The sequence below is a fragment of the Strigops habroptila genome, chromosome 2, assembly GCF_004027225.2.
Source record: "Strigops habroptila isolate Jane chromosome 2, bStrHab1.2.pri, whole genome shotgun sequence".
NCBI lineage: Eukaryota > Metazoa > Chordata > Aves > Psittaciformes > Psittacidae > Strigops > Strigops habroptila.
Genome location: NC_044278.2, coordinates 62,969,177 through 62,981,987, shown reverse-complemented (window position 1 = coordinate 62,981,987; position 12,811 = coordinate 62,969,177). Strand labels below are relative to the sequence as shown.

Genomic DNA, 12,811 nt, shown 5'->3' with positions numbered 1-12,811 from the left:
CTAGATGATAGGAGACAGGCATAAGAAATATTTGCATGGAAAGGGAAATCTGTAAATGTCTGTATAAATATCTGGATAAAATCCTTGAACACGTATTAAGCAAGAAAATGGACTAGAACATGTAAAGGTAGACTGTTATGCACCTAAAGCCTGTGGACATTTGATTAAAGATGAGGTTTCTTTTTCACTGAATCACAACCCCCGGTTGGGGTTGGCAGGCATCTGTGGAGGTCATCTGGTCCAACCCCTCCTGCTCAAGCAGGACCACCAAGAACTGGTTGCCCAGGATCAGACAGCTTTTGATTATCTCCAAGGGTAGAGACGCCACAACCTTCCTGGGCAGCGTGTGCCATTTGTTCGGTTTTTTTTCCTTATAATCCTTTGAAAAAGATGACCCCCAAAAACGTATCAAAGACTTTTTTCTCAAATGAATGTTTTAGAGTAGTATTTTGAATTTATAGTTGGTTTGCTGTTCTGTGACACTCAAACACTCTGTAAGATTTTACCTGTGTTTGCATGAATACAAATTAATTTGCTTATATTTAAACATGGATAAAAATAGGATGGAATGATAGTCATAAATTCTGCTGAAAATATATCCCATTTTCATTGCCAGGCTTGGAACTCATAGCTTTTTCAGCTATCTCTAATAATTTTCAGAGCTAGATGTTTATCCTCAAGAGCCAACAAAAGTAGCTCAAATCTCCAGCTGTTTTTAAAATAATGTTTTGTTGTATTTAGTCTTAAACCAAGGATAGTATCTTCCATCTTTCAAATAAAGTTGCAAAACTTAATAAGACAGTACTTGCAAAATGGTTATTCTGAAAGGAAATACAGTACACAGCAGACCTCAGTCGTTCCACAAGGTGTAATTCAGTTTTTGAAATATTCCTATAGTTCTTTAGTCCTGTGGTAAAATTGTGGTGTAAATAAAAATGGATGAATTCTCAAAATATTTGAGTGAACCTAGGTTTTGAAATCTGAAAATTGGGCTGCTACATAAATGATAAATGCATTTTTTGTTGTATCTTTTCTTTAGGTTGGAGATATTGTAATGGTAAAAGAAGATGAAACATTCCCATGTGACTTAATATTTCTATCAAGTAGTAGAGAAGATGGAACATGTTTTGTTACTACAGCTAGTTTGGATGGTGAATCCAGCCATAAAGTAATTAAATGTTCTAAATTTTCTTTCTAAGGCAAAGCTTGCTTTTAATTTTTCAGATGTGGCTGCATGCTGACATGTGTGAGCAGATAAACTAACTTGTGTATCTTAGGTTTCTGCCAGTTGACTTCATTTCTCTTAAAGTATCATTTTATAGAAAGTTTAAAAATGTATATATTTGTGACTTTGTGTCCAGTATAGGCATGCAGATTACAGAGATAATGCACAAACCTTTTTGTACTTAAATGCTTTCGTGGTGACCTGATTAGTGACTACACTGCAAGGTACTTGCATGTAATGTAAGATGATGCCCACTTAGGAGCATTTGAAGGTGCATCTTACTTGAACTATGAGCTCTTATGTAAAAGTTAATAAATCTGTTTAATGCTGAACTGACCTATGTGTGCAGATTAATGTCTTCTGTATCTATCCTTTTTTATTTTATTTACACCTTGGTATTTGTTCCAGACTCACTATGCTGTTCAAGATACAAAGGCATTTCACAATGAACAAGAAATCGATGCACTACATGCTACCATTGAATGTGAACAACCTCAGCCTGACCTTTATAAGTAAGAAAATAATTCTTACCCGTTTTATTTAATGTTCCCTAACAATAAATTAGAAGAATATTGTAATGAAAATATACTGGCTGCTTCTGGCTGGTTAGAGTGGGCCCCAGAGCGAGCTTGAAGTCAGGTTAGTTCTCCATCCATGCTCCTTTCCTGCAGGTAGTTCATTGGTCTGCTTTAGGGCAGTGGTCTCCGAAGAGAGGTGCACAAAGCAGTCCATTTGTGTGTGTGACAAAAATTTTAGAACTTGTGGGGTTTTTTTAATCTAAAAAATAAGAAAGAAATTAAGCTTTACTAATATTTAATACATTTCTTGACACTGGGACCCTTACTTTGTATGTCAGAGTCCCATGTCACATACAGTTTGTGACAAGTCTTCAGGGGATGAGAGTATATTCTGCAACATGGAGAGGTTGCCTGTGGCACCCTCACTTGTTCTTTTGCTTTCAGCACATACGAATAATGAGAATATATATTGGTAGACAACTTCTATCTCTACTACTTTTTGCTTGGCACTTTGGTGTTCAACAAACCACAGTGGCGAATCTTATTTTCCAAAGGCACATGGTCTTTTTACATCATGATGCATCATTACAAACTCTACAGTGTCTTTAGATGTGGCTCTATTGTGTTGTATATTCTCTCAGCAGACAGGTTGCCAGTTCTCTGAGCCTGGGAGGTTTCACTTTCAGGGTAACAGACCCACCAGCTCCCCAGTTTCCTCTACCATCCAGAATGCTAATGTCTGGCTTAATCTGCTTTGATTTGAGGTTATCCACTTAGACTGTGATATTGCAAATATGGCATACTGGGTCTGACTGGAATGTAGTAGATTTTGTTCATAGCAGCCCATGTGGTGTAGTGTTTTTTATTTGTAACAAAACCGGTGTTAATAACACACCAGTGTTTTCGCTGTTGCTGAAAAGTGCTTGGGCAGTGTCAAGGCTTTCTCTGATTCTCACTCTGCCCCTCCAGCAAGTAGGCTGGGGTGGGCAGGACAGTTGACCTCAGCTGACCAGAGGGAAGTTCTGTGCCGTATAATGTCGTGCTCAGCAATAAAACTAGCAGGGGAGTAGTCTTTCAAAAGTAGCTGTTGCTTGGAGACTGGCTGGGCATTGGTCTGCTTATGGGAGGTGGTGAGTGCTTGCCTTTGTGTCACTTGGGTTTTTTTCCTTCACTTACTAATCTGTCATTATCTCTCTTTTGCTCTTCCAATTCTCTCCCCTATCCTGCTGGGAAGGGAATGAGCAAGAGGCTAGTGCGTGCTTAGTTGCTATCCAGCATCAACCCACCACGTACAGATAAAATATACTTAGAGATATTCAGAGGGAAAATTGCTTATTTGCCTTACGCTTTTGTTTTAAACTCAATTGTAGGTTTTAGGTTTTGTAAAGGGTAGTAATTACACTGGCTTACCTCAGGTATTTTGGGGAATAAGATTTCTTGTTATTTCTTGCTAATGGGTCTACTTAGAATATTTAGTTCTAGTTTTAGAATCTCTTACATCTTTTTGTATGAAAACTTTACATTTACTTACTGTTCTCTGTATTTTTCTGTTTACATGTATCTCCATGTTCTTTTTTATGTTCTGGATAATCGGAGCTTGTTCAACTGGAGAGTGCTCACTGTAATAAATACTTTGTAGAAAATATTTCTCAAATAATCTATTCTTACATATATTTTTAGAAGTGAGAGTAATTTTCTTTATTTTTAAACATGTATGTGTGGTGTATATATATATCTGTAATGTAATGTACATTAAACTGAAATATTTGGACATATATGCATAATAATACACAAAGTAGCAATGGTGTTAAGCTACTTGTATGCTTCCCTTGCAGATTTGTTGGTCGAATAAATGTTTACCATGATAGGAATGAGCCTACTGCAAGGTAGGGAAAATCCAGAGTTTTTACACACTTAAACGTTTCCAGGGTTGTGCTGATTTTGGCTGGGGTAGAGTTAAGTTTCTTCATAGTAGCTAGTATTGGGGCTATGTTTTGGATTTGTGCTGGAAACAGTGTTGATAATTCAGGGTCAAGGCCTTTTCTGCCTCTCGCTCCATCAGCAAGTAGGCTGAGGTGCACAAGAGATTAGGAGGGGACACAGCCAGGACAGCTGACCCCAACTGACAAGAGGGATATCCCAGACCATGTGGCATCATGCTCAGCATATACAGCTGCGGGAGTAAGGAGGAAGGAGAGAATGTTCAGAGTGATGGCATTTGTCTTCCTAAGTCACTGTTACATGTGATGGAGCTCTCCTGGAGATGGCTGAACCTGCTGCTGATGGGAAGTGGTGAATCAGTTCCTTGATTCGCTTTGCTTGTGTGCACGGCTTTAGTTTTACCTATTAAACTGTCTCCTTCTCAACCCATGAGTTTTCTCGGTTTTACTCTTCTGATTCTCTCCCCATCCCATTGAGGGTGGGGGGGGAGTGTGGAACTGAGTGGCGGTGTGGGGCTTAGTTGCCGGCTGGGGTTAAAACACGACAAGGTTTGAATAGGTATAAATAGTTACCTTTAGTTCACCAACAGCGTGCTGCCTTGTCTTATTAATAGAATGTTTTTCTCTTAGAAGTTTCCAGACTTATTTCGTATATAAGTATTTAATATTTTAATCAGACAGATTTATTTATATTTTTGTCTTTATTTAACTTCAATTTTATTTGACATGTATTTAGTTTATAAATTATGTTGATAGGATTTTGATAATGCTTGTACAATACTGCTCCATTAGCATGAGATCCTGGTAGTGCACTAAACAATATGAATAGTATCACTTGTGTATTTCTCTGGTTTTTTTCTGCTTAGAAATTTAAGAGTTTGAACATGCCCAATGTAATGTTTAGTTTTAGTAGGGTTTTTTGTACATTTTTCTAAAACATAGTGTTCTGTGTGTTCAGGAAGGCAACATCCAGGGAAATTCATTTTTGTGTTGTGTAGGACGTGATGATCTGTTACCCTGGGTCTGGCACCTAGAAGGGTCTGCCTCCTGTGCAAATAGGCTTTATCCTGAAGGGAATGCAGTGCTTTCTGCTCAAGGAGCAGTCTTCCGTAGCTCAGGACATTCCTTGTCCAGCAAAATAAAGAAGAAAAAATGAAGCAGTCGAAAGAGGCATGAGTCTTCCTGTGTTTTCTGCCTAGGATCTTCTGTCTACCAGCAAGGATGAGACTTACTGTACCTCATTTTGTTCAAGTCCTTGCTACAAAGAGGCAAAGCAAGAGGAGGGAAAGCTTCTCCCTCGGGTGATATCCTAGACTCCAGTTTGTGGGCAGTGTACATGTGTGATTTCTATCGTATTCTGCTCTGAAAACTGTCGTCGTCTTTTTTTTTTTTTTTTAACTTCTTTCTCTTTAAAGGTAGACTAATACAGTTGGTTGGAAATGAACTTGGGTGGGAGAGGACAGGAAAATAAGCAAAAAATACTCTTTTAATCTCAATAGCAATAGATTGATCTGTGTATAACTCGAGAAGAAAGTCTGTGACATCAAGACTTGTATTCCTTGGGCAGCACTATTAGAGCAATGGGTATTTTTTACTATATTGGGATATAATGTCTTATAATCCGAGTCATTCATATAACATCACTCCACTGGTTTAAATGGAACTAGTTTCAGGTTTTACAGCCTGGCCGGGGGTATTTTTTGTATTTAGAGTTTCTTGATTTTGAAGGTTTTATACCACAAGAACACTTTGAATAACATTAAAAAATACTGAACTTCTTGGGTTTTTTCCATTACTGTATACATAGTCTAATAATTCTGCATGCTTTCTGTCTACAAAGTAGTCCTTGGTTTTGCACTTATATGGTGATTTGTCTTACGTATTATTTTAAATTGCATGGGGATCCTTACATTAATTTCCTTATTCCTCAATAAACTATTTTACCTATATTCAGTAAATATCAAACAACACCTTATATGCCATTTATACTTAAAATAAAATGGAAGAATGTATTGCCATTAATAAGTAATTCGAACATGTGTGACACTATAGTTTATGTAAGCCTAAAAAAGATTTAATCAATATTTTTAAAAATAAGAACCTTACAATTAGGATCATGAGTCTTTATTTAGATACCTACATATGTGGTTCTTGGATGCATTGGTTTAAGACTTGAATTGTGAAATTATGAGCTTAATTTTAGGCATCTCTACATATTTTTAATTTTAACTGAAAGCTTTAAATATGCCTAGTAATTTTGTTACACAAAGTAAAAATATTTGAGTAAAACTAATTTCCTCTTTTATGTGGCTTCCACTAAGGTCTGCTGTTTCTCTCTAAACATTTATATTTTGTAACACTTACTTATCTTTTGCAGGCCATTAGGATCTGAAAATCTACTTCTTAGAGGAGCCACTTTAAAGAATACAGAAAAAATCTTTGGTAAATATTTCTATTGATTATTTAAATGGACTGTGAAATAATAAGCAAACATTAAACAAGGTTACAACCCTACAGTTACTACTGACCATATGATTTCTATTGAGTCACTTGATTTACAACTTTTTAATAAGGTTTACTGTTGTTGTAATTGCAGTGAGGTAACTATTAATGATGTATAATGACTATAGAGAGTTTTTGGGAGGAGGATTTTATTGTTTAGTCTTCAAGGATTACTGAAGATGACTCAAGAAGGCGACTCAACTTCATGTAAATATATGGCTTTTGAACAGCACTGGGAATTGATGTTGTTGTCCAATAGTTAACAAGCCTGTTGAAAAATCTTTAATCTGTTTTGCTCATTTGTTGAAATAGACACCTCAACCAGATATAAATAGGGCCGATCAAAAACCAACAATCCACTTAAACAAGTTCCTGATCAAAATTAGACTTTTTGTTAGCAAGTATACTTTATGTATACAAATTGTCTTCATTCCATAGAAAACGTTGCATATTTTAGCAGAAATAAGAAGCACAAACTGAGATTTTAATTTTTTTTTTTTTGGAAATTCTTCAAGAAAGCCTAGTTGGGAGTAGTAGTTCCATTGTAACAAGCCAGTCTTTACCAGTGACAAAAGGAACAAGGATCCAAATCATCCTTTATCGTTTACGACTTCCGTATTCCTAAGAAAGATCAATGATAGCCATGAACTACTTAGCCTAAACTACCAAAATCTTGCAACTTTTTCTCCAAAGAGAGTGCAAAAAGTATGTATTAGTTTAAACTTGCTCTCTTTGCTCTTAGTTGTAGTCTAAAATAGATGAACTAATATAATTAGTTTGTAGGAAGTATTTCTGTAAATTTCGGAAGATGGTTTTAATATTTCTGGTATCTTGAGTAATCGGGTAGAAATTTTCCTAATGAGTGGTTGTTTCTGGTCTGCTTTACACATGCAGCATCTGCCGTTACCCCAGCACAATCCATATCCTGAATTATTTTATTTAGCAATGTACAGGTGTGCCTGCTTAACTACTCTTTAAGTCCATCATCTTGTTTACAGCTTTTTTTAGTTGCTGTATTCAATCTTCTGAGGTTTAGTCTTCTGATCTGTGTTCTCAACAGGAAATTTGTAATATCAAAAGATGACTCTTTTCATGAATTATAGAATTTTCTTGAAGCAAGCAAAATTGATGGCTGCCTTTTATTATTCTTGGATGTATCCTGTAGTTTAGCCCTATCTGGGTTTTCTTTCACCATGTATGACTTAGATTCTAAAATTATAGCCACAAAAGAGAACTTAAAAATGCAAGGCAAATTATTCAAAACCCAAATTTGGATTGGCTTTGATACATAGCAACATTTTAGTGATTGGGGACTGTGACTCTGGAATGGGATGTAAACGCTGCTAAAAATTTTCCACTAAGATCTTTATTAAAGTTATTCTTTATTAAAGCTATTTCTAGTTTCTGAGTATCATCCAGATCTTTGTTCTTTTTCTTCAGACTACGGAAAATTAAAGAAATAATGGAGTATAATAATCTAGTGAATTGTGCTTTTATGAAGTTATTGTACTGTGTAATCGTTAGTAAAACAAGTTGTCTGATTTCAGGTGTTGCTATCTACACTGGCATGGAAACTAAGATGGCATTAAATTACCAGGCAAAATCACAGAAACGATCTGCTGTAGAAAAGTAAAATTTCTAATATTTATTTTGGGGGTGGAAAACTGCATGTTCAGATGGTGAATAAGAAAAGGGGATTTTTTTTTTTTTTTTATTTGATTTTACTAAATGTGTATGGTTCATTAGAGGTAGAGGGACTTACAGTTTGTCTTCAGCTCAGTAAAACCAATTTTTTTGATGCACTTTACTGGGGATCAACTGCGGTAACACAAAGCCTGTCTGTGGCAGGTTTTCCATGGTTTAGCTAAAATTGAAAGTTCCATAGAGGCATATGTGATGGGAAAGGAAAACACTGCTATCCTCAAGGAATGAGCTGACATTGGTTGCTTACTTTTTTAAAGAGAGATAAGTATTCTTTAGTCCTACTCTGCTATCTGAAATCATCAGCTCTGAGTGAGGTGTCCAGCCTTGTAGAAAAATAAAGATGTTGATTAAGGCAAGATGTACTGACCAGCTGACAGCCCTTCTCTTACACAGTGACCAAGCATTGATGATATGTCTCTTTCTGTTGTTATTGATGTATAACCCGTGGCTTCTATTTCATGCCCATCATCAATAAAAATAGAATTTTAAATGTGAAGTGTTCTTGCTCTTTGTTTTTTTAGATCTGTCTAGAAAGAGTTAAACCCTTATAGCTACATAGCAAAATGTTCTCAAGAGGTTTATATTCTATGAAAGTACTTATGTGAGTGTTTTTATATCACTTCAGAGAAATGGCATAAAAAGGTCTGCAGATACATGTCTGGTTATTCTGTTATGATTCCATCTATGCTATTGTTTTCACTAATGCAGTAGATTTGGTAAGGTGTCAGACACATTTTGGAAAACAATTACAGCAGTTTACGTTTTAAATAGAAAATGATTCTTAGTAATATTTTTCTGTGTTGGGAAAATGGTGTAGAAAAGTTATATAACATTGTAGTGTTAGACTTGCAGCAAGTGTTAGGCTGAAGCGCAGGTATAACATCTTTTAATAAACTGTAGTTTATATGCTAATGGAGTTTGGGTTTTTTTTGTTGTTTTTCTTTTTTAGATCAATGAATGTATTCCTTATTGTATACCTCTGTATCCTCATCAGTAAAGCACTAATAAATACTGTCCTGAAGTATGTCTGGCAGAGTGAACCATTTCGTGATGAACCATGGTATAATCAGAAAACAGAGCCAGAAAGGAAAAGAAATTTGGTATGGAAATAAATTTAAACACCAAAAAGTTTTACTAAACCTGTAATGTGTAAGAATCCTACTGAAAAGCGTATACAGCCTGCTTACTTACCGATCATAAGATGTTGCTTTTGTTTGCTAACAGTGATGACAGTGTATTTGTAGAAAGCTTGTATATTAAATTTTTGCACTTAGGTTATATGTATGAATTTAACTGATGAGAAAATGTCTGATTTAATATAAGAACTGACCTCTTCCAGAGAAATATAGAACTGAAAGGTATCTGACAACTGTTGGCAATCATATAACAGATGTGTTCAAAAGAATCCGCTGTGGGAATCTCTGTAACTATACCCTTTAAAAGCTTAGTTTCATGTAGCTCTGTAACTCAGTCATGAGCACTAGAGACCCACAAGAGTGTTGCCAGTGTCTGATGACCCTAGCAGAGCAAGGATATAGTCCAGGATGGATACCCACATGATCCAAAGTAACGAACTGAGCCCAGCATTACAGAAAGCGCAATATTATTACACTAAATCCTTACAGTGAGACTAGGGGAAAATTTTCTTGGTTACCCTAAATGCTTCATGGGCACACACTAGCCAGGCATGTTCTGGATTTCTCATTACCACCAGTAGCACCATCTCAGTCTGTTTAGCAGGTTGACTATGCCTCCACAAGTCTCCACCACTGAAACAACCGAGCCAGGTTATATGCACATATTTTACTTGTGTTGAGAGCAGGAAGGGAAACCCTTTATTTGTTAATTAAATGCTGCCCAAAAGTTATGTATTTGGTAATCCTTGAATGAGTTGCTGCAGGTTTATGTTACTTTTCTGGTAATTTGTGGATGTACGTTTTACCATTTTCCTTGTTCTCATACAGGTGTTCACCACTCTCATGAGTTGCTCTAGAATTTGCAACAATGATGTCTAACTGTACTCTGCACCTGTAAAGAAAAATACAAATTTTAAAAAGTTTTTTTTCTTTATGCCACATCAGTTGTGATGTTATATATCGTGAAGGTAGACATTTGTGTTGAACTGTGAGCTGTAAAAGGTGTTGCTTACTGTTTGAAAGTTATTAGAAAAAAAAATAATCTGCAAATGTATGTAGTCATCTTTTGGGTTTTGATGGTACCTGAAAAATCAATATTTTCGTCTTGTTGCTTTGGCAGTTTCTTCGAGCTTTTACAGATTTCCTTGCATTCATGGTTCTTTTCAACTACATTATTCCTGTATCCATGTATGTCACTGTGGAAATGCAGAAATTTCTTGGTTCTTACTTCCTTACATGGGATGAGGAGATGTTTGATGAGGACACAGGTGAAGGACCGCTGGTGAATACTTCTGACCTCAATGAAGAGTTGGGACAGGTAAATTTCAACAAATCATAAGGTTTTCTCATCCTTTTCTACCATAAGTTTTGATTTTAAAATTGTTAGGGTTTATTTCTTCAGCTTGAAATATTGAAAAACTCAATGTTGAGACAAAAGGAATGTTTCCAGGGCAGTAACAGTGCCCACGTGTAAAACTGTATATGACCGTTAGTCCAGAATCCTCACTTAAACTAATGTAATTGTAGTGGGGAATTCTGATACTACCCTAAGGACTATTCTGACAGAAACTGATCTAAATCCAGGCATGTACATTAAATAATGATCCTTGGGGAACTGAATTCATGTGCATTTTGTTTCCATAAATATCTGTCTTGCAGCAAGAAAGCAATTAAAAAACAAAAAGGAGCTTGAGAGAAGAGAGAAAGTAGGTTAAACACATTATATGTGTTATGAGGCAAAAGATAGCTTTGCTGAAAGTCTTGTGTGATAAAATCTTTCCAGGCCCACGCTTCTGTGGAAGATGACTCCCAAAAGAAATTGTTGTCTGCTCTTTCCGAAAGAGCCTGCATAAGGACCTTTAAAGGAAGGTGTAACCCAGTAATAATCTCAGTTTTGATAAGAGATGTTGGAAAATCTCTGTTCATATTCCTGCTGTTTTTAATTTGTGCTTATTTGCAGATTGAGTATGTCTTCACAGATAAAACAGGAACATTAACTGAGAATAACATGGAATTTGTAGAATGTTGCATTGAAGGGCACGTTTATGTGCCACATGTTATCTGCAATGGCCAAATTCTCCACGATTGTACAGGCATTGATATGATCGATTCTTCTCCAGGAGGAAGTGGAAAGGTATTATGACTTGTTCCTGGTTTTTATAATGAAACATGAAAATTGAACTGTGCTGATGTGAAGGGAATATTAGAAATATAACATTCTTGAATTTCACGAATCAAAGATAATTGCAGGAGATGCATCACAACACAGACATTTTCATTTCCCAGTTTAGACAAAGATTTGAAGACTTAACAGGAAGTTTCCCAACTTACTGCAGCTGTAAAACTGAATTAAATAAAACCCCAAAATACAGAACTTTCTTTGGTTAGTAGCTAAAGAAATGTAATAGCTGGTTTACATTTAACATTAGCTGTAGTAGGGACAGCAAGGCAGGAAACTCCTCAAGGGTGAAAATGAGTGTTCAAGGCAAACAGTCATCACTGAGTGAAGATATGGCCAGAGAATGGTTTATGATCAAATGAAATTACTTTTAAACATGACTTAATATAGCCATATCTGAAATGTGTTATACACAGCATGTACGTGCTGCTGCTTTTTTGTTGTGTAAAGCAAAGTTAGGTGAAAGTTAAGGAAATTTCATATGTCAACTGATGAGCAGGTTGTAAATGGGCAGGATAATCATAGCCAAAGGACAATCAATATATTTTAAAATATATCAGTACAGTCTCAAATCATAGTTTGGCCATACCTCTCACTATGGCAAAACAAGGCTTCTTAAAATATGTTGATGTAATTCAGCAGCCTTATGGCTCTCACCACGGCCCTTGGGGTCCCGAGGTATGCTGTGTTTTTATCTTGGAATTCTAATGACACAGTCAGTTTGTATTGAACAGCACAGAAGAATAAGATTTGGACACAAAGTGACAAGTAGAATACAGTCAGGTATCCATGAAATAGAAATCTCTTTCTGTTGTCAGAAAGCTGTCATTACCAAACCATCTGAAACTTCATAGAAGTTGTTGGCTCCAGCTGCCAAAATGTCCACACTCCTATATTTTATATAGCTCTTAAAAATATTCAAGCTTCCTAAGGAATTGAAATCTGTAAACCCTGTTAAGACTTGTGCTCCAGGTGCTGCGTCCATCTGGACTCAGGACTTTTAAAATTGTACCTTGACTAGTATATGATTGAACTAGTATATGATTGAACAGTTTGTTCAAAGTTTAAGTAAAAATAAAGTTAAAAACCCTTTAGCCACATCTAGGACTCAGGAAGCAAAAGTTGTACTCTCTTTTTTGGGCATCAGCAGCTTGGCTTGCATGGCAATGCTAGTAGCACTAGCAGCTGTTGAGCAGTTGTGTGGTTACCAGTGGGAAAGACTTGGCTCCCCCTTTAGGGTGACCTGTGCCACTGCCTTTATCTGATAGAAACAGTAGTAATTAGTGACTTCGGAAGGTTATCAAAGCAATGCATGAAAGTGGTAACACATAATGGCAACTATTCCTTTTATTTTTTAGGAGAGAGAGGAACTATTTTTCCGAGCTCTTTGCCTTTGCCACACCGTTCAGGTAAAAGATGATGATAGTGTAGACGGATTGAAGAAAAGCCAGCTCTCAAGAAGATCTTGCATATATATATCGTCATCACCAGATGAAGTTGCTCTAGTTGAGGGAATACAGAGGTATGTGTATAATTAGATATTATAGTTTTTTAATTCGTGGATCTAATCACTGAAGTTCAAAATTGGTTAAAGCACAAAAATTGTA

The 12,811-nt window shown here is 36.2% G+C and overlaps 1 protein-coding gene across 5 annotated transcripts in view; it reads left to right on the top strand.

Moving 5' to 3' along the window:
• Positions 1 to 12,811, top strand: part of ATP11A (ATPase phospholipid transporting 11A) — a 115,035-nt gene that overhangs the window by 70,300 nt on the left and 31,924 nt on the right. For all 5 annotated transcript variants that reach the window (XM_030476386.1, XM_030476389.1, XM_030476385.1 and 2 more), the window contains 9 exons: positions 1,040 to 1,168; positions 1,634 to 1,737; positions 3,579 to 3,629; positions 6,061 to 6,125; positions 7,733 to 7,814; positions 8,839 to 8,989; positions 10,146 to 10,343; positions 10,986 to 11,159; positions 12,563 to 12,726. In XM_030476386.1, coding sequence (XP_030332246.1) covers positions 1,040 to 1,168; positions 1,634 to 1,737; positions 3,579 to 3,629; positions 6,061 to 6,125; positions 7,733 to 7,814; positions 8,839 to 8,989; positions 10,146 to 10,343; positions 10,986 to 11,159; positions 12,563 to 12,726 — 1,118 coding nt within the window. The remainder of the gene's footprint in view (positions 1 to 1,039; positions 1,169 to 1,633; positions 1,738 to 3,578; positions 3,630 to 6,060; positions 6,126 to 7,732; positions 7,815 to 8,838; positions 8,990 to 10,145; positions 10,344 to 10,985; positions 11,160 to 12,562; positions 12,727 to 12,811) is intronic.